The sequence below is a fragment of the Leptodactylus fuscus genome, chromosome 1 (genome assembly GCF_031893055.1).
Source record: "Leptodactylus fuscus isolate aLepFus1 chromosome 1, aLepFus1.hap2, whole genome shotgun sequence".
Lineage (NCBI taxonomy): Eukaryota > Metazoa > Chordata > Amphibia > Anura > Leptodactylidae > Leptodactylus > Leptodactylus fuscus.
In genome coordinates this window covers 184381378-184406271 of record NC_134265.1, presented here as the reverse complement: position 1 = coordinate 184406271, position 24894 = coordinate 184381378, and the positions used below count along the sequence as shown (strand labels likewise).

The 24894-nt window shown below is 41.8% G+C and overlaps 1 protein-coding gene across 1 annotated transcript in view; it reads right to left on the bottom strand.

Moving 5' to 3' along the window:
* The window catches only part of HSDL2 (hydroxysteroid dehydrogenase like 2), a 41364-nt gene extending 31871 nt beyond the window's left edge, over nt 1-9493 (bottom strand). The window contains exons 1-4 of the mRNA XM_075280455.1: nt 9384-9493; nt 9100-9236; nt 6541-6704; nt 1210-1308 (exon numbers count right to left, since the gene is read on the bottom strand). Coding sequence (XP_075136556.1) covers nt 1210-1308; nt 6541-6704; nt 9100-9116 — 280 coding nt within the window. The 5' untranslated portion in view covers nt 9117-9236; nt 9384-9493. The remainder of the gene's footprint in view (nt 1-1209; nt 1309-6540; nt 6705-9099; nt 9237-9383) is intronic.
* Between the last annotated feature and the right edge of the window lie 15401 nt (nt 9494-24894).

Below are 24894 nucleotides of genomic sequence, written 5' to 3'. Positions count from 1 at the left end.
CAATAGCACTCTCACATATGTCTGGCAGGCTCTATTTGTCTGCACACCCTGCTTTATTAACAGTGGCAGTTAAACACCAGTCTAAAACTAAGGTTTATCTTCATATATGTGCCAAACTTGGACTGTTCAAATGATAGAAAATGATGCAAGAGAAGTACTGATAAAGCGCCACTTTCAATCAACGAGAAAGCTGTGTGTCTGCACAGCTCTCTCCTTTCCTGCCCCACATCAATCTGTCAGATCAGTACAGGGCTGGTGAGAAGATAGCACAGTTGGATGAAATAGGCTTGAATGGGACAGTGGTCAGGAAAAACAAACACTCACCTTTTTAGGTGTTTCCGTACTAGCATCCCAGTTTTTGACATTGACCCCTCTACTCTGATTACTCTATTATTTGACCATCAGGGAAGGTTAAATTATAAAAAATATTAAATATTTTTTCTTGCTGAAACCTGGTGTATATGTCTTATCTTCTAGAAAAATATCGAACTGCTCTCCAATTACTGTCTTTACTATTGATAAATCTCTGAAACTTGCTGGCCCCATCACCTCCTGCTTAAGCTGGAGATCCACAAGAGATAAATGTTGGTTGAAAAGGCTGTTTTTGGCCATTTCAGTCAACACTCAAAAAAAAAAAAAAAAGTAAAAACAAATGTTAATGATGAACAATTTATTTTAATCCATAGTCAATAAAATTTGGATTTTATCTTTTATATCAATTTGCCATACTAGTATAGTTTAATGATAGGCAATGGCAGGCAATTGTCTGGCAAAATATGTTATGAGTTGTGACAGAGATTTTCAGCCGTGGGTTGCTCAAAAATATAAGTATATGGCCCGATCAGCTGATCACTTAAAATCTGCTGCAGACTAAGAATGTTATTTTATCTATACTATCCCATGGGATATTTAGCTGGTTATGCTTAAAATGAGATCAATTGTCAGCATCATTTTTGACTTTTATATGTGTATGGCTAATTTTATTCTTGATCATTCTTGATATTCTTTTGAAGTGGCAAAAATCCAGGAAATTTTAAATATCTTAGACAATATTTTTACAAAGTTCCACTAAGAAATATTACAAGTTGTTAGCAAGACGTAAGAAATGGAATAAAGTATGCAAACAAAAGCAGCATTATTCTTATTACTTTTTTTCTTAAGTAAATTTGCATAATTTTGCATATTGTTAAAAAAAAAATATGGTGGTACCTCCAAAAGTTTTCACTGCTTTTTCCACTGCCTCACTAATCTGATTTTCATCTCTCACATCGACAATGCATGGTAAAGCCTTTCCACCAACAGCTTCAACTATGAAGAGAAAATACATACATAACAGTCAGATTCAAGCTCTGTAGGCACTTGGCAGTTATTTTCTAGTTTTGCAGGAAATGGACACAAAGTAACAGTACTTATCAGATTTATAAAGTTGACAAAAAAATTCCTTGTTCAGTTGTGAAGATTACCACCAAAACCATCTGTAGCCAACATTTGGTAATTATATATTATTTACAATGAAAAAATAGAAAAATTGGAAGGGCACTCACCCACGCCAAGGCTCGTTTTCATAAAAGACTCCTTTTATTGAGGTAATACATCTTTAAGAACAATTCGTGCAGGGAGGAAGGAACAGCATAGAGTGGCAAGAAGGCAACAGCCGTTTCGCGCAGCTATGTGCGCTTTCTCAAGCCTCAAATGCAATTGATTGCATTGATGGAGGTACATGAAGCTCTGGGCAGAGATGGGGGAACATGAAACTGGGGGCAGAGATGGAGGGGTTATATGAAACTGGGGGAGAGATGGTGGGGGGACATATAATGTACGGGTGACTGTAGGAGGAGTATACTGTGTGGGAGCAGATGAAAAATGAATGAGAATAGGCGGAGTCAACATAAAAGTGGGCGGGGCTAAATTTGCCACGGCACGCTGCGCACGCCACATGCTTTCTCCCTCTTTCTAATCTTCAAAAGTTGCAAGGTATGCCTAAAGCCATCAGAAAATACATCTTTCTGATGGCTTTAGCCACTGAGAAGCTGCGCTACTGTCTACAGCAGCGCTATTCAGCTGGAACGCACGCCGTTATGGACGCGTGTTCCAAACTGAATGGGGTCACCGCAACATGAGGAACTGTATTGCGGGGTCACGGCATTAGAAAGGTTGAGAACTATTGCTTTAAAGGGATTGTCCACAAATTACAGATGTCTGCCAGGAGGCTGGGAAAGGTGAAAAATGGAAAAAAATATAATAAAATAATTAGACAGATAGATAGATAGATATATAGATAGATAGATACTCTGCTGTCTCTGACGCTCCAGCGGCACCCGGGGTCATCTACCAGCAAAAGTCCTCACCGCATGAGACTGCTCTCAGCAATAAGCAAATAAAAAAAAAAAAAAGGGCATCTGTAGCTCACCATGTAAGAATCTTCAAAGTAACTTGAACCTCAGGGTGCGCGAGGCTTCTCCGGATGGCCTCAGCAGTGGCAGGAACGGACTCGAGATGTCATCAGTGACTCATGTGAGTGACATCACTTGAACTCTCCTGTGACTACTGAGGCCACTAAATAGCCTAGCGCACTTCTGCCAGGAGGACTTCTGCTGGAACAAGGCCCCGAGTGCCGCTGGACCAGACATTTTTCACCTTCCCCGGACTCCTGGCAGAAATCCGCAGGAATTAAAACAATATGGAGGTGAAGTTTAGATATTTAACTTTTTTTTGCAATAATACATTAATTAACCATAAGAGTTATAAATTTACAAGGAGTCAAAGGAAAAAAATGCATCACACAATTTGTTACACAATTTCTCCTGAACACAGAAATTCCCCACATGTAAATATAAACTGCTGTTTGGGCACACTGTAGCATTCTAAGAGAAGGAGCACCACTGTGAGGTTGAAGAGCACATTTTGCTGCAATAGTTCTCAGGTGGAAACCCTCAAAAGTAACCGCATTTTGGAAACCACACCACCACTCAAGGAATTTATCAAGAGGTATAATAAGCAATTGATTCCACAACTGTGCCACAAATTTTTATTAACATTAGGATTAGAATATGGAAAATTCCTTTTTTCCCTATAAAAAAAATCACTTTAGCTGCACACTTTTCACTATGAAGAATATGGCCGATGTTACCAGAGCTTAAAAAGGCCCTAAGAAGTACCCCCTGGACTCCAAAGGCCCTCAGCCTCCTGAGCGGGTAGAACCTGCTGTGACTCTTTCTGTGATCGAGGTGATCAGCCCAGTCCAGCTTATTATTGTGGAGCACACCCAGGTGCATATAGGTCTTAGGACTATCTCAGTGCTTGTTCCCTGGATGTCCACTGGTTCTGGAGCATATCTATTCGGACGTGCCAATAAAGCCTATTTGATTTGATTTATCTCCGCTTACTAAAGTCCACCTCCATCTCCTTGGTCTTCCCAGCATTAATCCTGAGGGGAGTCCGCTGGCACTATTCCACAAAATCCCAGTTTAAGTCTCTGTAGTCCCTGTCATCTCCGTCAGTGAGGAGGCATACTACTGCAGAGTCATCGGAGTACTTTTGCAAGTAACAGCTAGATGAGTGAAGAGGAAAGGGGCAAGAACTGTACCTTGTGGTTCCCCCGTACTACAGATCACAGTGTCAGACACAGTCCTGGGCTCTCACATACTGAGTTCGGTTTGTGAGGTAGTCTAGGATCCAGTTGGACAGGTGATGGTCCACTTCAACAAAGTCCAGCTTGTCTCTCAGTAGCCCTGGCTGAATGGTGTTGAAAGCACTGGAGAAATCAAAGAACATAATTCTCAAGTGTTCCCTAGTTTCAACAGGTGAAAAAGAGCTCTGTGAAAAAGGTAGATGATGGAATCATCCACCCCAATGCCCGGGCAATAGGCAAACTGGAGGGGTTCCATGGCAGAGCTCACTGGAGGTCAGAGATGTCTCTCAGGATCAGTCTCTCTAGGACCTTCATCAAATGGGATGTCAATGCTACAAGTCTGTAGCCATGTTGTGGTCCGTCAAATGAGGAGTCTTTGGAACTGGTACCACACAAGATGTTTTTCACAGTTGTCGTACCACTCCCGGCTTCAGGCTCATGTGCAATAACACCACACAGATGGTCTCCACAAATTTAAGGACTTTCACACTTATCCCATTGGGTCCTCCAGCCTTATCTGCTTTTATCTTCCTGATTTCCCACACTTGAGACTGTGAAGATCAGATTGTAGACTGATGGCAGCTGGGTGCAAAAGGAACTGGTTTGGTTTGAGCAAGCAGGTAGGGGTGGGGCCCTGGCGTTGGGGAAGGGGGTGTTGAATGACCTGTTGGGGTGGGTGGGGGTGGTGTGTGATCAAATCTGTTGAAGAATAGATTTGGTTCATTAAGCCATTTGGTGTCTCCTTCTGCCTGGGAGATGGGTTAACTGTGACCAGATATTGCTTTAAGAATATTCCAAACTTTACTGACACATCCTTCTGTCATCTGCTGTTCCATCTTCCTCCTGTAATTGGCTTTTCCCTCCCTAATTTGTCGCCTCAGTTCCTTCAGTACAACTCCCGGGCATTTCCTGTTTTCAGATCTGAAGGCCATCTTTTTCTCCTTGAGAAGAGCTTTTATATCAGAATTGATCCATGGCTTGTTATTAGAGAAACAACTCCCTACTTTTGTGGGTACCATGTTGTCTACACAGAAATTAATGTAGTCCGTTATGCAGTGTGTAAGCCTCTCAATATCATTCAGATAGGAAACTTGCAACACTTCGCATGCAGTTGTATCAAAACAATCCCTCAGAGCCCCCACACACTCTTCTGACCAGATTCTCACTGTACAAGTAGCAGCTGGTTCTCTACATACGAGTGGCTTGTATATCAGTCGCAGATGCACCAGTTTGTGATCTGATCTACCTAGGGGCGGTAGGGCTGATGAGCTATATGCCTCTCTTACATTGGCAAAGAGCAAGTGCAGTGTTTTGCTTTCTCTAGTGCAGGGGTCTACCGGTCGATCGCAAAGGACGTATGGGTCGATCGCGGGATGCAGCCAGGGATCCCCGGTGTCTGCTTGTTCACAACTCTCAGCCTGCGTAGGAACAAGCACTCCGGACACTTGCAGGCCGGGCAGCAGCAGCTCCGGGGGATGACGCGCTCTCCGCTCTTAGGGATGGAGGGAGCCGGGGTGCTGCTTGTTCACAGCACAGGCTGAGAGTCATCTCCGGACACTGGCAGGCGGGGCTGCTGCAGCCCCAGCCTGCCAGTGTCCAGAGATAACTCTCAGCCTGTGCTGTGAACAAGCAGACATCGGGGATCCCTGGGCGGCCACAGAACGCCGCTGTCTCCTGCTCTCACGCTCCGCCTGACCCCACCCACATGCCCGCCCACAGGCCTGTCCCAGCCCCGCCCACAAGAAGTGGGTAGTAGATCTTTTGCCTTGGTCAGTTTATAAAGTAGCTCACATTTTGAAAAAGTGTGAGCACCCCTGCTCTAGTGTGACAGGTTACATACTGTGTGAAGCTGGGTAGAGTGGATGGTAGAAAGACATGGTTGAAATCTCCAGACACAAGGAAAAGGGCATGGATGTGTAATGATTTCAGCTGGCTCACCACAGCATGTAGCACATTACAAGCAGAATCAGCTTTTGCAGAGTGTGTGAATGTGTGTGTGTGGGGCAGCTAGAACAATAACATGTTATAGTTCCCTTGGCAGGTAATAAGGTCTCTTGTTCACAGCTAATATCCTTACAGCACGATTGTTCCTTAACCACAATGTGCCCCCTGTTACACCATCTTTCATTTATTCATATCACAAGCACGCCTCCTTTTCTCTTACTGCTGTCACGCGTTCTATTCGCACAAGAAAGTTAGAAACCATCCAGGGAAACAAGGGTGTCCAGCGCCCGCGCAGTTGGCTCTGCCAGTGAGACACTAGTAGAGCCGACTGTGCATGCCGGTCGGCAGCCATTTTTGGGAGGCCGCTCTTGCTCTTGAAGTTTAATGCAGGAGCGGCCTCCCAAAAATGGCCGCCAGAGCCAACTGCGCAGGCGTCGGAGGAAGACGACAGAGAAGGGGAGGATCCAGCCGAAGATAGAGGCGTCATAGGATCGTGTTCTCGAGCTGCAGTGGGGATGCCCCCATCGCATTTTCAGCGCTGGGGCCCACCCCCATCGCTGTGAGAGAACTAATTTTCATACCGGTAAAAACCGGTATTTCTAAGGAACCGCGCTGGAGATCACATCTAAAGGTAAGAGAGGAATAGCCTTTTTAAAGGCTATTCTGACGTCTCATCCACAGAAAAAGAGGTTTTAATGGTAGAATCCCTTTAAGGACTTATTTCTTGTGAGATGATCTGCACTTTATATTGATACTGTTTTGGGGTACATATAACTTTTTATTGTGAACTTTCTGAGCCTCCACTGTTATATCCTTGACCAAAGCACAACTATACACATTCTCCACATTAATTTGGTACAGAATTTGTCCATGCATAATAAAGAAACAATCTACACAATGTTTCATGGCTGAAAATGTCATCTAAAATGAATTTGTTCAATAGGTTAACACATTTTGAGACCTACTTTCCTCAGCTGCGGTGTAGATAGTTCCTGGCAGTTTTGGATGTGGTTCTGCAGTTTTTGCTGCTATGACCACATTAGCACCATCTCTGGCAGCTTTTAAGGCAATGGCTTTTCCAATACCACGACTGGCACCAGTGATAAACAGAGTACATCCTGCAAGTCTCCTGTAATAAAATACAAAGTAGTTAGCAAGACGATTCCAAACCATTGAGCAGATTTACCTTTAGTTATTGTACATCACTATTTTATATTATTATTGTTATTATTATTATTGCCTTTTAATGCTACTAAAGGAAAAAGCTGGGGGAAATAGGGGATAGTCTTACAGTGACATCCTGAGGGGCTAAGTAGGGCTTTGAATCTGTTGTAATCACTTGGGAAACAGAGTTGTGTCTGTAGTGACTTTCGTCACTACAAAAGAATAAAAGATTCAAATAACTCCCCCTTTCCCTAGAATACATATAAAATTATATAAATAAAAGTGAAACACACATTCATGTAGTATCCCTGTGTTCAATAATGTTCGGTTTACAAACAGTTAAAAATATTTTCCCATACAGTGAACAGTGTAGGTGAGAAAAAAAAAAAACAACTGCAATTTTTTAAAATTTTTTTAAATAAAAACCAATCAAAGCAATAGACATTGTCCAAAACAATACAACTAAAAAGTACATCTTAGGGTGAATTCACACTGAGTAAACGCTAGCTTATTCTGAACGTAAAACACGTTCAGAATAAGCGGCGTCTAAAGCAGCTCCATTCATTTCTATGGGAGCGGGGATACGAGCGCTCCCCATAGAAATGAATGGGCTGCTTCTTTCACTCCGTGCAGTCCCATTGAAGTGAATGGGGAGTGCCGGCGTGTACGCTCCGGCATGAGCAGAGCTTGCCGTATACGCCGGCACTCCCCATTCACTTCAATGGGACTGCACGGAGTGAAAGAAGCAGCCCATTCATTTCTATGGGGAGCGCTCGTATCCCCGCTCCCATAGAAATGAATGGAGCTGCTTTAGACGCCGCTTATTCTGAACGTGTTTTACGTTCAGAATAAGCTAGCGTTTACTCAGTGTGAATGCACCCTTACCCTACTTTTTTGACACCTTATGCATGTCCATTAATGCAAATATAAAGCAGTTACAGGTGTCAGAATATGGCTAATCGAAGAATTTTTGCACAGTGGCCCCCACACACTATACATATTCTCCACAGTGGACCCACACACTATAAATATGCTCCACAGTGGACCCCACACAATATAAATATGCTCCACAGTGGACCCCACACAATATAAATATGCTCAGTATTATTATACACTGGGGTCTCCTCAAACTCCAGTGTATAATAATCGGAGGCCCTGAAGAGGTGATATAAATAACATTTCTATTCACCTTATCTCACCTCTCCTGGGTATTCTCACTCCATCTGGCTCTCTTCAGCATCCTCCTCAGTCCTCTTCTGCCTGTGACTGAGGTCACATACCCCAGAAGTCACTGCTAGGGCCTGTGATTGGGCCGGAAGATCCCCGAAGTGGATGCTGGAGATGCGTTGGAAGCCCAGGAAAAGAGAATATAACTATTTTTAATCACCTTCCGGGGCAGACTAGGTGTATAGGGGAATCAGGCTATCACCGATCGCCGTCATGGTGCTTCGTGGCCACAGCCATCTCCAACTACCACTCCGGGTGACCCGACTCCTGCGACCCCACTTCACCTATGCCCACCCACCCGGAATTCAGGAGACTGTGCCCAGTGCCCATTTCATTTAACAAGGTGTGGTAGGCTCACTATATGTCGTGTTGAAGTAGGGACCCAACCCGTCTTGTATAGACTGTAACATGTTTATTGATCAACCGATCAGTGTCAGGTAATACAGGTTACAAGTTTCAATAACATTGTTGAACCTTGTAACCTGTATTACTTGACACTGATCAGTTGATCAATAAAGGGGCGTTCACACTTGGGCTGAGGACGGAAACCCGGTGGAATGACACAGGGCGGACAAGGGTGCAAGTGTGAACGCCCCATTACTGATCAACCGATCAGTGTCAAGTAATACAGGTTGAACCTTGTAATCTGTATTACCTGACACTGATCGGTTGATCAATAAGGGGGCATTCACACTTGTGCCCGTGTCCGCCCAGTGTCATTCCGGCGGGTTTCCGTCCTCATCCCCGAGAAACTGGACAGGGGACGGCTTCCCAGCCATCAATTTTAAAACCCATTCGTTTGAATGGGTTTTAAAAGTAAACCACCGGTGTCCGCCTGCAGCCTCTCCGAGGAGAAACCGGACACAGTCTTGCATGTCTGACTTTGGAATGACACAGTGCAGACACAAGCACAAGTGTGAACGCTCCCAAGACGTGTTACTGAACTGCACTCTTTAGCGTGAAGTCTATTACAGTCAGTGCCCACTTAAGAAGCAGCAAGGACACATGGAAACAACCTGAAGACAGCATTTTGTGGACTCTCAGGGGGACAATGATTTTAATACCCCTTTTAAGCTTTATGTACGCCCAATCAGAAATCGTTAGTAAATGTTTACCATACTGTGCAAGCTTACCCAGTGTTTGGCAGCATGGTGTATATACTCCAGGGCACACGATCCTTCCTGCTGTCAGACCTCAGAGGAGTGACTAGAAAACGTGTATAGTGGAGCTGCAAGTAGGCTTAACCTTCACTCTACAATTCCAAGTTCACCTGCAACGTCATGTAATAAAGGTCAGTAGTATCACTGGACTTGTGCAGATAAAACTGTGCGAGTTATAAGAGCCGCCATGACGAGGCTATCATGTACAGAGTAAACAGTGCACAGACACAACGACTCCCCTAGAACACAACCAGTACCTAGTGCTGGACCCGGAGCTCTCCACCGTGACCCGTCACCCAGTTCCTGCGCCCAGTGCCAATGACAGCCAATAGGAACTTGCCTGGATTAGCAACCAATCGGCGACCACAACAATGTACCCCTCACGTGAGCAGCACTCATGGATCCGAGAGCGAGGCTTGGAACGCTCAGGCTGCTGCACCGTCAGAACGTCTTCTTTCCTTGCTATGGAAAATGAACGTGGGTGCAAAGTGAGGTAAATGTCTAAAAGGAGAGCAGCCCTCAGGTATTATTTATGGAAACGCGAATTAATGTCTGCTTATTACTAAAATGAACTTTATCACTTGGCTGACATACTTCATGGCTATTCCTCCTTTGGTCGCCCTTTGCCTTGGACTAGGAAGAGTCTGAGCAAATGCAACTATTCTGGTCGGCTCATGTATTGCATAAGTAGCAGTTGCCTTTTGTTGGATATGCTCTTTTTACAAGCAGGAACATTTCAGTAAAGCACTGACAACATTTCAGAGACATATATATGCAAATAGATGTTGTCATTTCCCCTCCCCCACACCCTGTAGCAGGTTATGCAAGGTTCATTACTGAACAGGAGTCCAAACTATAAACAAGATGTGAAGAATATCAGAATGAAACAAATATTCAGATATGGCATGGTATCATAGATGGAAATGTCATTAACATGAAGTTGCTTATTAAAGCCTAACTCGTTAAAAAACATTCAAGCATATTACGCTAATAAAGCGTGTTGAGATTGACCAGAAACAAAGACAATGGGGGATTGGTAAGATGAATGATGCGTTTTTTGTACAGGTCTGAATAGTTTAAAGGAAAATAAAAACCTTACCAGAAAACTATTTCAGTCCAGTTATCCCTAATCCTTGTAACTCCATTCCCACTCCATGTTATCTCTCCTGACATGTTTGTAGTAAATACATGAACTCCCTGTAATATAAAATTTCTGCAACCTCCTTTCTTAGAACTCTACACTGAGTCATTACTTTGTTATTCCTAAGAGAAATCAACTGCTTAGTGACCTTGTCAGTTACTTTCTGCATCATAAGCGCCAGAACCCTATAGGATCTCCCTCGCTGTGTGAAGGGGGTGCCTGGCTGTGTACTCTTAGCAAGGCAGGTCCTAGGATCAGAAAACCTCTGATCCTGGCTATAACCCTTTAGTGACTGGCATTTAAATGTCTCAAGAGCTTCCTTTCTTAGGAATCTGCACCCTTCAATTGCAGGTTGCCAATGCCAATACATGGCAGGTCTGCCTTCGGTATATACCGAAGTCACAGTCTGCTAGACTGCCTGCCAATGACAGACAGCATAATACATTGCTCTACCAAAGCAGTGCAATGTGTTATAAAAGTGTTCTAAAGATTATAAATTCAAGAGGACTAAAAAATCGTGCAAAAATAGCATATTTTTTAAGTAATAAAATATTGATCCCCTGCCCCAAAATGTTTTGTAAATAAAAACATCTTGGATATTACTGCATCTATAATGATGATCGGAGCAATAGAACTGTAATGTTATTTTTCTGGCATGGTGAATGACGTAAACAGTGTATGTGTGTAAATATAATAATAGAAATGAGTAAAGCCTTCATAGTAAAAGTAAATTATAATTAACTCGTTTTATTAATACACTTTATTAAATGGCCATCATAAGTATTATACTGTAGTAACATAGATGTATTTGGTATTGCAGTAACCATTATAAATCACACAATAAAATTGATACAATATTTAACATGATCACTAAATGGCATAAGTAAAGTTTTTGCAACTGTTTATTTTGTTTAACTAGTAACAATCTGGAGTCTATTTTTATTATATGGGGGTCTGAATATACAGTTCCTACAAGTAGTATTCAACCCCCTGCAGATTTAGCAGGTTTGATAAGATGCAAATAAGTTAGAGCCTTCAAACTTCAAACAAGAGCAGGATTTATTAACAGATGCATAAATCTTACAAACCAAAAAGTTATGTTGCTCAGTTAAATTTTAATAAATTTTAAACATAAAAGTGTGGGTCAATTATTATTCAACCCCTAGGTTTAATATTTTGTGGAATAACCCTTGTTTGCAATTACAGCTAATAATCGTCTTTTATAAGACCTGATCAGGCCGGCACAGGTCTCTGGAGTTATCTTGGCCCACTCCTCCATGCAGATCTTCTCCAAGTTATCTAGGTTCTTTGGGTGTCTCATGTGGACTTTAATCTTGAGCTCCTTCCACAAGTTTTCAATTGGGTTAAGGTCAGGAGACTGACTAGGCCACTGCAACACCTTGATTTTTTCCCTCTTGAACCAGGCCTTGGTTTTCTTGGCTGTGTGCTTTGGGTCGTTGTCTTGTTGGAAGATGAAATGACGACCCATCTTAAGATCCTTGATGGAGGAGAGGAGGTTCTTGGCCAAAATCTCCAGGTAGGCCATGCTATCCATCTTCCCATGGATGCGGACCAGATGGCCAGGCCCCTTGGCTGAGAAGCAGCCCCACAGCATGATGCTGCCACCACCATGCTTGACTGTAGGGATGGTATTCTTGGGGTTGTATGCAGTGCCATCCAGTCTCCAAACGTCACGTGTGTGGTTGGCACCAAAGATCTTGATCTTGGTCTCATCAGACCAGAGAACCTTGAACCAGTCTGTCGCAGAGTCCTCCAAGTGATCATGAGCAAACTGTAGATGAGTCTTGACATGACGCTTTGAAAGTAAAGGTACCTTACAGGCTCGTCTGGAAAGGAGACCATTGCGGTGGAGTATGTTACTTATGGTATTGACTGAAACCAATGTCCCCACTGCCATGAGATCTTCCCGGAGCTCCTTCCTTGTTGTCCTTAGGTTAGCCTTGACTCTTCGGACAAGCCTGGCCTCGGCACGGGAGGAAACTTTTAAAGGCTGTCCAGGCCGTGGAAGGCTAACAGTAGTTCCATAAGCCTTCCACTTCCGGATGATGCTCCCAACAGTGGAGACAGGTAGGCCCAACTCCTTGGAAAGGGTTTTGTACCCCTTGCCAGCCTTGTGACCCTCCACGATCTTGTCTCTGATGGCCTTGGAATGCTCCTTTGTCTTTCCCATGTTGACCATGTATGAGTGCTGTTCACAAGTTTGGGGAGGGTCTTAAATAGTCAGAAAAGGCTGGAAAAAGAGATAATTAATCCAAACATGTGAAGCTCATTGTTCTTTGTGCCTGAACTACTTCTTAATACTTTATGGGAACCAAACAGAATTCTGGTGGTTTGAGGGGTTGAATAATAAATGACCCTCTGAATAAACTTTTCACAATTTAAAAAAAAATTAAACAAAGAAATAACATTCTTTATTGCTGCAGTGCATTTCACACTTCCAGGCTGATCTACAGTCCAAATGTCACAATGCCAAGTTAATTCCGAATGTGTAAACCTGCTAAATATGCAGGGGGTTGAATACTACTTGTAGGCACTGTATGTAGCTATCCACTTTCATAAAGGCAACACATCTCTTGGCTCTCACTTTTGCCGCAATCTGCCTTTCACAGATCACCCTGTAAAGGGTTCTCCCAGATTGATGTGACTGTAAACTGTACAATTTATAACGTAAAGACAATGGCCGAATTGTTCATTTTATATTTTTCCTCTCAGAGTTAATCAATATAGTATATGTATACAAAAATGGTGCTGTTTTATATTATCACTTGTCCTGAAAAAAAAAAAAAACAGCTAGCTCTTATACGGTTACATTGATGGAAAAATAAAAAAAAATTATGGCATGTGATATGCACTGATGGCTTGGGCTAAGTTCTGGTGACAGACTTCCTTTACAGGGATTTTGCAGGAGTCATTAGTTCTAAACTGTAGGTAGGGTAGGGTATGATAATATAATTAACATGGCTACTCATCTGCACTGATACCCCACCGCTCTGTTCAGATCCTGCCTGATACCCATTGCTTTCTGCCTGCCATTTCAACACACAGGAAATTCATCTTAAAACAAGTGCATGTAAAAGAGCAAAAAAAGTGGCACTACTGCAGCTGAGGTAGAACTGCTTTATAAGCAGGTTAAGGCAAAAACTGCATATGGGCTCAGAAAAAAACATCATCTTAAAACAATCCTTGGCAGAGGCTGATAATATAATCACCCCAATGCGCTATAAAAAGGCTACTTTGGGTAGTGTACCTCTTGGTGATAGATGAATGACAGATTTTGATAGGAGGAGCATCATTAGACTGAAAGAAGCAGGATGTTGATTTGTACAAATTTCTTACCATCTAGGCTGTTCTGACCTAGCATCTGGGAGATGTTGGGAGCAGTGGTTATGTGAGGGCACATGGCATATAGGCTCTGGACAGCCCAGGCTTACTACCAGTAGAGAGGATTGTTTGGTACACTGACCAGTTCACCTAGTCTCTACCCGTATCATTTCCAGGTGGTTAGCAGAATGAAACTTGGTGTTACGATGCCAATTACTTGTCCTGTCATTAACTGCCAGCCACCTTCATTTGCAGTGGTGTTGGGGCGAGAAGCTTGGACAGCTGTGGACTGGAACTGTATTGTCTTTAGCAATGACTCTGTCTTCTCCAAACGGAGACTCCGGAGCAGATGTGAATGCAGCCTTAAAGGGGTTATTAAATGCTGAACTTCTGCAAAACTTTCTGATAAATAAGCCAGTACTACAAACAGCAATATACCTGTGTTATAAATATTAACTAACAAACATTTCCACCACGTGGGGACTTAGCCTAAGGGTGGATTCACAAATGTCATATTTTTCTGCCATGGTTTGGGTTGCAATAAATCCATGGTAAAATCCATACTGCAATAAGTAGAAGTCATCTCAATTCTGCAGTAAATCCACTTGTAACACATTCAGATTTTATGATAAATACATGGCTGCTAAATTTGAGCACAAAAATGTTCACGTGCATGCATTTTCATATTATTATTTGTGCAAAATCGGGCAGAAACTGATTTTGCTTAGTAGGGGTTGGTTCACACTAGCGCTTGTATTCCGTCCGCAAGGAGTCCGCATGGAGACACCCCCCCCCGAACGGAATACCAATGCTAATGTAAGCACTGTGCAGTTAAGCGCACGGAGCCCATAGACTATAATGGGCTCCGTGTGCTTGCCGCGCACTGCCCGCACAATTCATTCGTGCGGGCAGTGCGCGGCAAGCACACGGAGCCCATTATAATCTATGGGCTCCATGTGCTTTGCAAGCACATCGCTTGCAATTGCGATTGTATTCCATCCAGGGGGGTCTCCATGCGGACTCCTTGCAGACGGAATACAAGCGCTAGTGTGAACCAACCCTTAGCCTACATGAAATTAACAACATGGTAGAAAAGCATATGCTAATTTCAAAAACAAATTTATGTTGCAACATACTTACACGTTGTCACTTTGTATGGTTCAGGTTTTAAGCTACAGTTGTTGTGTGTGTGTGTGTGTGATATATATATATATATATATATATATATATATATATATATATATATATATATATACATTCCCTTTAAATAAACATTTCTTAGTAGTTAATACAGCATACCATTCTTTGTGCAGCATTTGTATCCAGCAGATTAGAGGAAGAGACCAATCAATCCGACAGTACTATGGTGTGCTCAGATTGTGCTACATAGCCTTGCTTCCCTAAGGACTGAGGGCAAGGCCACGCTAAAATACAGATGTGGCAAACCTTGGAAAGCATCAGATAAATGTTTGGCATGACCAAGAGCTTCCCAGAGGAAATTAAAAAACACATTTCTCACTATGAAATCTATATTTATAGTCTGTGTGCAGAACTTCTAGTAATGGATGTTTGTATTCATAAAATATTCAACTTAAATTGATTTTTGTATGTGTTTGCATGGGTTAATGGATATTTTAAGGAGCTGATATTCCACAACTGCTTTGCAAAATTTTTTTACTGTATTTTCAGTCCTCAGAAATTCAATGAGGATAAACAAACACTTGAAATTCATTTATGTAAAATTAATCAGGTAATTCCTTATTTATTTAAGGGTAAGGGCACACTGTCAGGTTTTGTTGATGCAATTTTTTAAACAACTTTATCATAAAGGTTGAGAACCTAGAAATGGCAGATGGTACTTTTCCCTTTTTTCAGTCCATTTTTGGTTTTGGCATAAAAAACCCCTGCATCAACAACATCTGAGTGATATTTCCACATAATGCCATCACTGTAGTTTATACACAGTATTATAGGGAGGGTCACTTCAAACAGCTATATCTTGGAAATTATAAAATGTATAAACTTACATATAAATATCCTCATCCTAACTGTTTTCAACCAGTGAAATCTCCAGAAATAATTTAGCTGGCACTGCAACCTTGTCATATTAAAGAAGAGAATCTCCTCTTTCACATGACACCAAATGCAAGTCTATCGTTTTATAATGTTCAAGATATAACTGTTTGAAATGACCCTTCCCTAACCTATTTTTCTTTACATGTTACACAGCCACGTTCTCCTGTAAACAGTAATATTTAGTGAGAGGCAGGAACAGCTCTCAATACAGAACAAATGCAGGATTTCACAGAAAGTTTCCCAAAAAATTTGTTAATAAAGTATATTACAAAATTTATTTAAAAAGGACCTTTCATGGATTTGGGCACAGGCAGTTTTTTATATACTGCTGGAAAGCCAACAGTGCGCTGAATTCAGAGCACTGTCGGCTTTCCCGATCTGTGCCCCGGGTAAAGAGCTTTTGGTCCCAGTACCGTAGCTCTTTACAGTCAGAAGGGCGTCAGGTACGTCCTTGTTCAAAGCAGCGCCTATCGCGCTGTACAGTGTGAGCGGAGGTTCCTCCCCGGTCTCAGAGCCCAGTGCTATTGGCGCTGCTTATACAGAAAGACGTACCTGACTGACTGTGAGGAACACCCTTCTAACTGTAAAGAGCTACGGTATCGGGACCAAAAGCTCTTTACCCGGGGCACAGATCGGGAAAGCCGACAGTGCGCTGAATTCAGCACACTGTCAGCTTTCCAGCAGTATATACAGTCCTATGAAAAAGTTTGGGCACCCCTATTAATCTTAATCATTTTTAGTTCTAAATATTTTGGTGTTTGCAACAGCCATTTCAGTTTGATATATCTAATAACTGATGGACACAGTAATATTTCAGGATTGAAATGAGGTTTATTGTACTAACAGAAAATGCGCAATATGCATTAAACCAAAATTTGACCGGTGCAAAAATATGGGCACCTCAACAGAAAAGTGACATTAATATTTAGTACATCCTCCTTTTGCAAAGATAACAGCCTCTAGTTGCTTCCTGTAGCTTTTAATCAGTTCCTGGATCCTGGATGAAGGTATTTTGGACCATTTCTTTCTACAAAACAATTCAAGTTCAGTTAAGTTTGATGGTCGCCGAACATGGACAGCCCGCTCTCAAATGATCTGAAAACAAAGATTGTTCAACATAGTTGTTCAGGGGAAGGATACAAAACGTTGTCTCAGAGATTTAACCTGTCAGTTTCCACTGTGAGGAACATAGTAAGGAAATGGAAGACCACAGGGACAGTTCTTGTTAAGCCCAGAAGTGGCAGGCCAAGAAAAATATCAGAAAGGCAGAGAAGAAGAATGGTGAGAACAGTCAAGGACAATCCACAGACCACCTCCAAAGAGCTGCAGCATCATCTTACTGCAGATGGTGTCACTGTGCATCGGTCAACTATACAGCGCACTTTGCACAAATAGAAGCTGTATGGGAGAGTGATGAGAAAGCAGCCGTTTCTGCACGTACGCCACAAATAGAGTTGCCTGAGGTATGAAAAAGCACATTTGGACAAGGCAGCTTCATTTTGGAAACAAAAATTGAGTTGTTTGGTTATAAAAAAAGGCGTTATGCATGGCGTCCAAAAAGAAACAGCATTCCAAGAAAAACACATGCTACCCACTGTAAAATTTGGTGGAGGTTCCATCATGCTTTGGGGCTGTGTGGCCAATGCCGGCATCGGGAATCTTGTTAAAGTTGAGGGTCGCATGGATTCCACTCAGTATCAGCAGATTCTTGAGAATAATGTTCAAGAATCAGTGACGAAGTTGAAGTTACGCCGGGGATGGATATTTCAGCAAGACAATGATCCAAAACACCGCTCCAAATCCTCAGGCATTCATGCAGAGGAACAATTACAATGTTCTGGAATGGCCATCCCAGTCCCCAGACCTGAATATCATTGAACATCTGTGGGATGATTTGAAGCGGGCTGTCCATGCTCGGCGACCATCTAACTTAACTGAACTTGAATTGTTTGTCCAAAATACCTTTATCCAGGATCCAGGAACTGATTAAAAGCTACAGGAAGTGACTAGAGGCTGTTATCTTTGCAAAAGGAGGATCTACTAAATATTAATGTCACTTTTCTGTTGAGGTGCCCATACTTTTGCACCGGTCAAATTTTGGTTTAATGCATATTGCACATTTTCTGTTAGTACAATAAACCTCATTTCAATCCTGAAATATTACTGTGTCCATCAGTTATTAGATATATCAAACTGAAATGGCTGTTGCAAATACCAAAATATTTAGAACTAAAAATGATTAAGATTAATAGGGGTGCCCAAACTTTTTCATAGGACTGTAGAACTGCCTGTGCCCCACGTCTTCATCTTTTTTCTTCTGGCGGATTGTGTTGAAATCCCATGCGTGCTACTGCGCACACTCCAGAGCGCCGCTTTTGTCAATGGCAATTCGCAAAATTCAGTATGCTCAGTTCCCCTTAGAACTGCGCGAGCGTACTGAGCATGCGCAGTATGGTCGCGAATTTCCATTGACAAAAATGGCACCAGAGGGGGATTTCAACACATCCCGCCGGAAGAAAAGAAGATGAAGGCGTGGAAGAAAGAGCCCAGGAGGACGTTGCTGGAAGAAGACACCAGAGGTGGGTGTGACCGAAAGGTGACGTCCATCAGTGCACGAACCGCCCACCGTGCACGATAAGTATGATTTGAATATTCGTCTTTAGGGAATTAGTTTAAAACGGGGGCGGGGGTGTCTTTTACAATACATTTAGCGGTGCCTGAATAGCTTTTTTAAAGGCTATTCAGGCATATGTGTGGCTCATAAGCCATAAATATGGGGATAGAGCCCTTTTAATCATGGTGCCATTTAGCATTTCATAAGATGTACTAGGAAGGTAGAATAAAACTTAACCCTGATATTGCAATTTCAGTTTGTGGTATATTGTCACTTGCTCATCAAAAACATCTCTAGAATATGCACTTTCCTTACCATGGAAGTATCAAAAACCTTTATTTTCTCAATTATTTACTCTCGACTACTTTAACTCCCTACCTATTGATTTTCATGTCGCCAAACTCTTCCTCCTGCAGTATATTCTGAATGTGGCTGCCAGGCTAATCTATCAGTCTAAACCAGGGGTTTCCAATACGTTGATCACGATCTACCGGTCGATCGCAAAGGACGTATGGCTCGATCACGGGATGCAGCCAGGGATCTGCTTGAAGTGGGTAGTAGATCTTTTGCCTTGGTCAGTTTATAAAGTAGCTCACATGCTGAAAAAGTGTGAGCACCCCTGGTCTAAACGATACACAGATGGCTCTAGTTTGTGCTAGTTACATCACTGGTTGTGTATTCATTATAGAATACAATATAAACCTTTCTCCCTAATGCACAAAGCGCTGGAGCTCCCTAGATTTCCTTCCTCATCTGTCTCTGTCACCTAAGACTAAAATCCACTGTTATGAAAACCTCACTCGGTCTTCAAGGCTTCTCCTGACTTCCACCACTTCTCTTGAATGCGCTACCTCGGACAATTAGATTAGTTCCCAACTTCTACATTTTTAAGCACATCCTAAAAACACTTCTCTTTAGGCAGGCCTATCACACTTCATAATCTAACCCTGCTGCACTCCCCCCCCCCCCCCCTTATTATCTCACAGGATATGTTACCTTTATCAGAAACTTTCGATCTGCTCATATAGCTTTATTTATTTGTATAATTAAGGTATAATTAAACTTTTTCATAGAAAAAAATGGCTCACTCCCATTGTGTGAATTGTTTTATTCTGTAATGTCTCATTATATATTTACACGTACCTTATGATTTGTAAAGTTATGTGTAATATGTTGGCACTATATAAGTAAAAATGTATTATCAGGGAAATCAGCATAACGAAAGCTGAGATATTAATGTATAAATGACAAATTGTACTGAATGTATTCCCACAAAACTAAATCAATCTGCTCAGCTCTTTCTGCTGTGAATTGGAGACCCTATATGAGTATTGCAGCTAAGCAGACAGGTACACACTGAGATATAGATATGTTTAGTTATCTAGGGTTTACTGTATTGCACAGAGTGTGAGAAGGTGACAGGCAGAGTGTTGGAGTCCCGCTATATCAGCCCCAGGTTTTTGACATACTTGTGGTCCAGGGAGGGTCTGGAATAGGCCTCAGCCTCAGTGTGAGTCATAGGCTCATTACGGGACCATAAAAGCCTGCTAAGCCTGCACTCCCTCTACTGGAAAGAGAGGAAGTGCCTGGGTCTGTCCTGACACTGAGAACCTTTTGATACAGTACAGTGTTCTTTTTGGTTGATTCATGTGGCTGGTAGTAAGCCACACATACAGTTAGTATTTTTCTGTTTAGTTAGCGCGCAGACAAGCAGGATTTTGTTTGATGTTATTTTGTCTGAAGTTGAGGCTGTATTTTATTTTTCTTATTTTTGTGCCTAACGTAAAGGTTTATTTATTTTGCTGTTTTTCTTAAATAAACCACTTTGCTGCAAGATTCGTGTCCCTATCTCTGACTGGTTGGGTCCGCACCACTGCTTCTACTGAGATACCTTCTCCACAAGAGTTACAATCAGCAACTTGAACAGGCTTGCCTCAACAGAGCTGGCAAAGGAAATGAATTGCATACCGTAATTCAAGAAAATGATGAAAGTTAAATCCTGCAACTCTGTTATTGATATATCTTGCTAAATAAATGCATATGGTTGTATACAAGAATGAAGTTTTCACTTTTTAAACATGTGTCCTTCGGATTTCCGCGCTGACGGATTAGACAGAATAGTGACACTAATCCAATATTGTAAATGTATTAAAATGGACATTTAAGCTGTCTATATGCATTTAAAAGGGTTTTCAAAGATTAAAATAGTGATGGCCTAACGTTATAGGATATCAACCTCGGATCGTTGGGGTCCAAAGCCCGACACCAACACTGATGAACTGTGGAGATTGCATCATTCGGATGACTGCTGTGGTCTCTACCGTGCCTACCAAACACAGATCCATGTATTGTATGGAGGCTGTACTTGGTATAGCAGTTCAAACCCTTTGCAAACTGACCACTGCAGAAGCAGTGCTCCCCATCCTACCACTACCACTTTGAAACTGCTGATTGGTGAGGGAATCAACCAACCACTTGTGTAGAAGGCCTTCCTCTTTTTCCTGTATTGCAAATGTTAGGGGGCAGAAAGATCTGGCAGTTTGGCTGCAACTTTTAGGAAAGGTAAGTTGATTTGAGGGATGTCTGAAAGTTGCTTAGTCCCCACTTACATTGAGAACTTGTGCATACTTGTTTCAGCAGAGTCTGTATGCGCATGGGGGGAAAAAGGAGTATTTTTCCCTCTGTCGGCTTCAGTATAAAAATGCAAGACACCCAGAAGACTCCATTATAGTCTATTTGTGTCTGCATGTAACCACTGTTTTAGCGGTCAGCTCTCTGTTGTTTAGGTTCCCGGCAGACCCGAATGACAGAGAGCCCAGTGCAGATGTGAGGCTAGCCTATCTAATGTGTATGACCAGCTTTTAGGTACATTCATATATACAATCCTATGAAAAAGTTTGGGCACCCCTATTAATCTTAATCATTTTTACTTCTAAATATTTTGGTATTTGCAACAGCCATTTCAGTTTGATATATCTAATAACTGATGGACACAGTAATATTTCAGGATTGAAATGAGGTTTATTGTACTAACAGAAAATGTGCAATATGCATTAAACCAAAATTTGACCGGTGCAAAAGTATGGGCACCTCAACAGAAAAGTGACATTAATATTTAGTAGATCCTCCTTTTGCAAAGATAACAGCCTCTAGTCGCTTCCTGTAGCTTTTAATCAGTTCCTGGATCCTGGATGAAGGTATTTTGGACAAACAATTCAAGTTCAGTTAAGTTAGATGGTCGCCGAGCATGGACAGCCCGCTTCAAATCATCCCACAGATGTTCAATGATATTCAGGTCTGGGGACTGGGATGGCCATTCCAGAACATTGTAATTGTTCCTCTGCATGAATGCCTGAGGATTTGGAGCGGTGTTTTGGATCATTGTCTTGCTGAAATATCCATCCCCGGCGTAACTTCAACTTCGTCACTGATTCTTGAACATTATTCTCAAGAATCTGCTGATACTGAGTGGAATCCATGCGACTCTCAACTTTAACAAGATTCCTGATGCCGGCATTGGCCACACAGCCCCAAAGCATGATGGAACCTCCACCAAATTTTACAGTGGGTAGCATGTGTTTTTCTTGGAATGCTGTTTCTTTTTGGACGCCATGCATAACGCCTTTTTTTTATAACCAAACAACTCAATTTTTGTTTCCAAAATGAAGCTGCCTTGTCCAAATGTGCTTTTTCATACCTCAGGCAACTCTATTTGTGGCGTACGTGCAGAAACGGCTTCTTTCTCATCACTCTCCCATACAGCTTCTATTTGTGCAAAGTGCGCTGTATAGTTGACCGATGCACAGTGACACCATCTGCAGCAAGATGATGCTGCAGCTCTTTGGAGGTGGTCTGTGGATTGTCCTTGACTGTTCTCACCATTCTTCTTCTCTGCCTTTCTGATATTTTTCTTGGCCTGCCACTTCTGGGCTTAACAAGAACTGTCCCTGTGGTCTTCCATTTCCTTACTATGTTCCTCACAGTGGAAACTGACAGGTTAAATCTCTGAGACAACGTTTTGTATCCTTCCCCTGAACAACTATGTTGAACAATCTTTGTTTTCAGATCATTTGAGAGCGGGCTGTCCATGTTCGGCGACCATCAAACTTAACTGAACTTGAATTGTTTTGTAGAAAGAAATGGTCCAAAATACCTTCATCCAGGATCCAGGAACTGATTAAAAGCTACAGGAAGCGACTAGAGGCTGTTATCTTTGCAAAAGGAGGATGTACTAAATATTAATGTCACTTTTCTGTTGAGGTGCCCATATTTTTGCACCGGTCAAATTTTGGTTTAATGCATATTGCGCATTTTCTGTTAGTACAATAAACCTCATTTCAATCCTGAAATATTACTGTGTCCATCAGTTATTAGATATATCAAACTGAAATGGCTGTTGCAAATACCAAAATATTTAGAAGTAAAAATGATTAAGATTAATAGGGGTGCCCAAACTTTTTCATAGGACTGTACACCTAATTTTGCACTATACAGTAAATTCTGACCACATACACAATACAAGATCATTGGTGCAATTAAAGGAGACATTTATATGTGTGACTCCTGCTGCTAAACCTATATCCTTAGATAGGATGCTGATTTAAAAATACAATTTCACTATCAGAATGGTATTCGGTACTTCTCTGGGTATCTAGAATATCCAACTTCTGCTTGCATGGTACAGTACCCTTCCGCAACTTTCAAAATTTATACCCGGCTACTGCCCATTATGCTGGCATGAATGTGGCAAACTTGGTTCTTACCTATATATGTGGTGGGAATGCCCTTCTGTGTACAACTTTTGGAAGGCAGTTTTTCAGTTTATCTTTACTATCACTCAGACTGCCATCTCTGCGTCAGCTTTTCTGGCCCTGTGCTTTGTAGGGCTGGAATCCATCCTTCTGCCTTCTAGATATATGGCAGGCAATATTATCTTGACTGCCCACTTGCTGAATGCTCAATTCTGGAGAAGTAATACTCCTTTGACGATCAAAGAATTGTATTCCTTCCTCAAATTTGATCTTATGATGGAGACCATGACACACAAATGCCTGAAATCCTGCCTCTACACTGGGACACCTGGATCTCGTACACCTCCATGGTATCCACCCCACCCCCCCATTACCAAAACACATCTAGTAATTAGTGGTTTCTTGTTTCCACTGTTACATTATTTCTAACTCTGTAGTAGACATTTCTTTTTCTATTGTATTTCATGTTTTACTATGATACAGTTTGCATGTGCCGTTACTGTTTTCAGTTTCTTGCCTTTTGGACATTGCTAAACTGCTTTCATCTCAATCCGCTATTGTAGTAAATGTCCTGTACATATTCCGTTACTTAAAAATTCTTTCAACAAAAACTTAAATTGAAAAAGAAAAAAAAAAATATTGGTGGCACAAAACAAATGTCAGTAAATACAAATAGCTTTCTCTGTGTACTGAGAAACTTATCAATATATAGTGTGGGAGAGGAAAGGAGAACCCATGAACATGCATGGAGAGAACATTCAAACGCCATGCAAATGTTACCCTGGATCAGATTTAAACACAGGACAGTAATGCTATCTGCTGAGTCACTATGGTGTTAAAGTAAATCGCCCAAGGAAACAAATATGGCAATCTGCAATTACTGTCAGTATCTTTGATATGCTCTTTGGTAAAAGAGACTCTCTGGTGACTGGTTCCTCTTAATCTCTTATTCATTAAAACAATACAAATAAAAGGAAGTGACCTGATTTATTTTTCTAGAAATCAAACAAATGCAAGCCTTATCTTTATGTTAAATGTACGATTATTATGTTATGTCAAGTAGTCTCAGTCAGCTGCTTCACTCCCTCTTATAGAGATGTATTGCATAGTTGCATGGACCACTGGGACCATACAAGTAGAGGTACCTGTAGGGATGGATGAGTGAGTGAATTGGAGTTTTAGCAATTGGTGGAAATTCCATTGTAAGATATGTCATTTGGTCAATAGGTAATAAATTGACTCATTGACAAATGAAAATAGCGCACCAAGAAAGAGTGGGGCAGATTGATTAAGACTGCACACCGCCGCATAAATCAGTTCGCAGCTGGCATATATTTCAAGGATTATATATACCAGTAAATTTGCATAAGCAATCATAAAATTGGCAGCCCTCCCTGTGCCATGCTACTTGCTATGCCTCCTAACGGTGAGGGCAATGTGAACAAGAAAACTTGCAACTTTTTAGAGAAGTTGGGTTTTTGTGCATAAAAAGGCATGGTAAATCCGCTCAAATATGTGTGAATGGAATCATGATATATGTAAGTGATCACAGTATTAAAATTAAAGGTTAAGGTTATTGGAGGAAACTTACAATCGAAAAGGAGGATTTAATACCGATTTGGCCATCTTTAGTCTGTCTACAAGGTGACATAGGGTTGGACATGGAAGCATGCAGGTTGCTTATGGTATCCTGCTGCACCCTGGAAGGCCAATAAAGTGAAACATTACTTGGAAAACCTTGCTGTGTGTGGGTGAGCATCATCTCGAAGAAAACATTTCCAGTTGGAAGCCTGCAATGACTAAATGTCTTTCTGTATTTCTGAGCTGTTAGTGTCCCTTGTAGC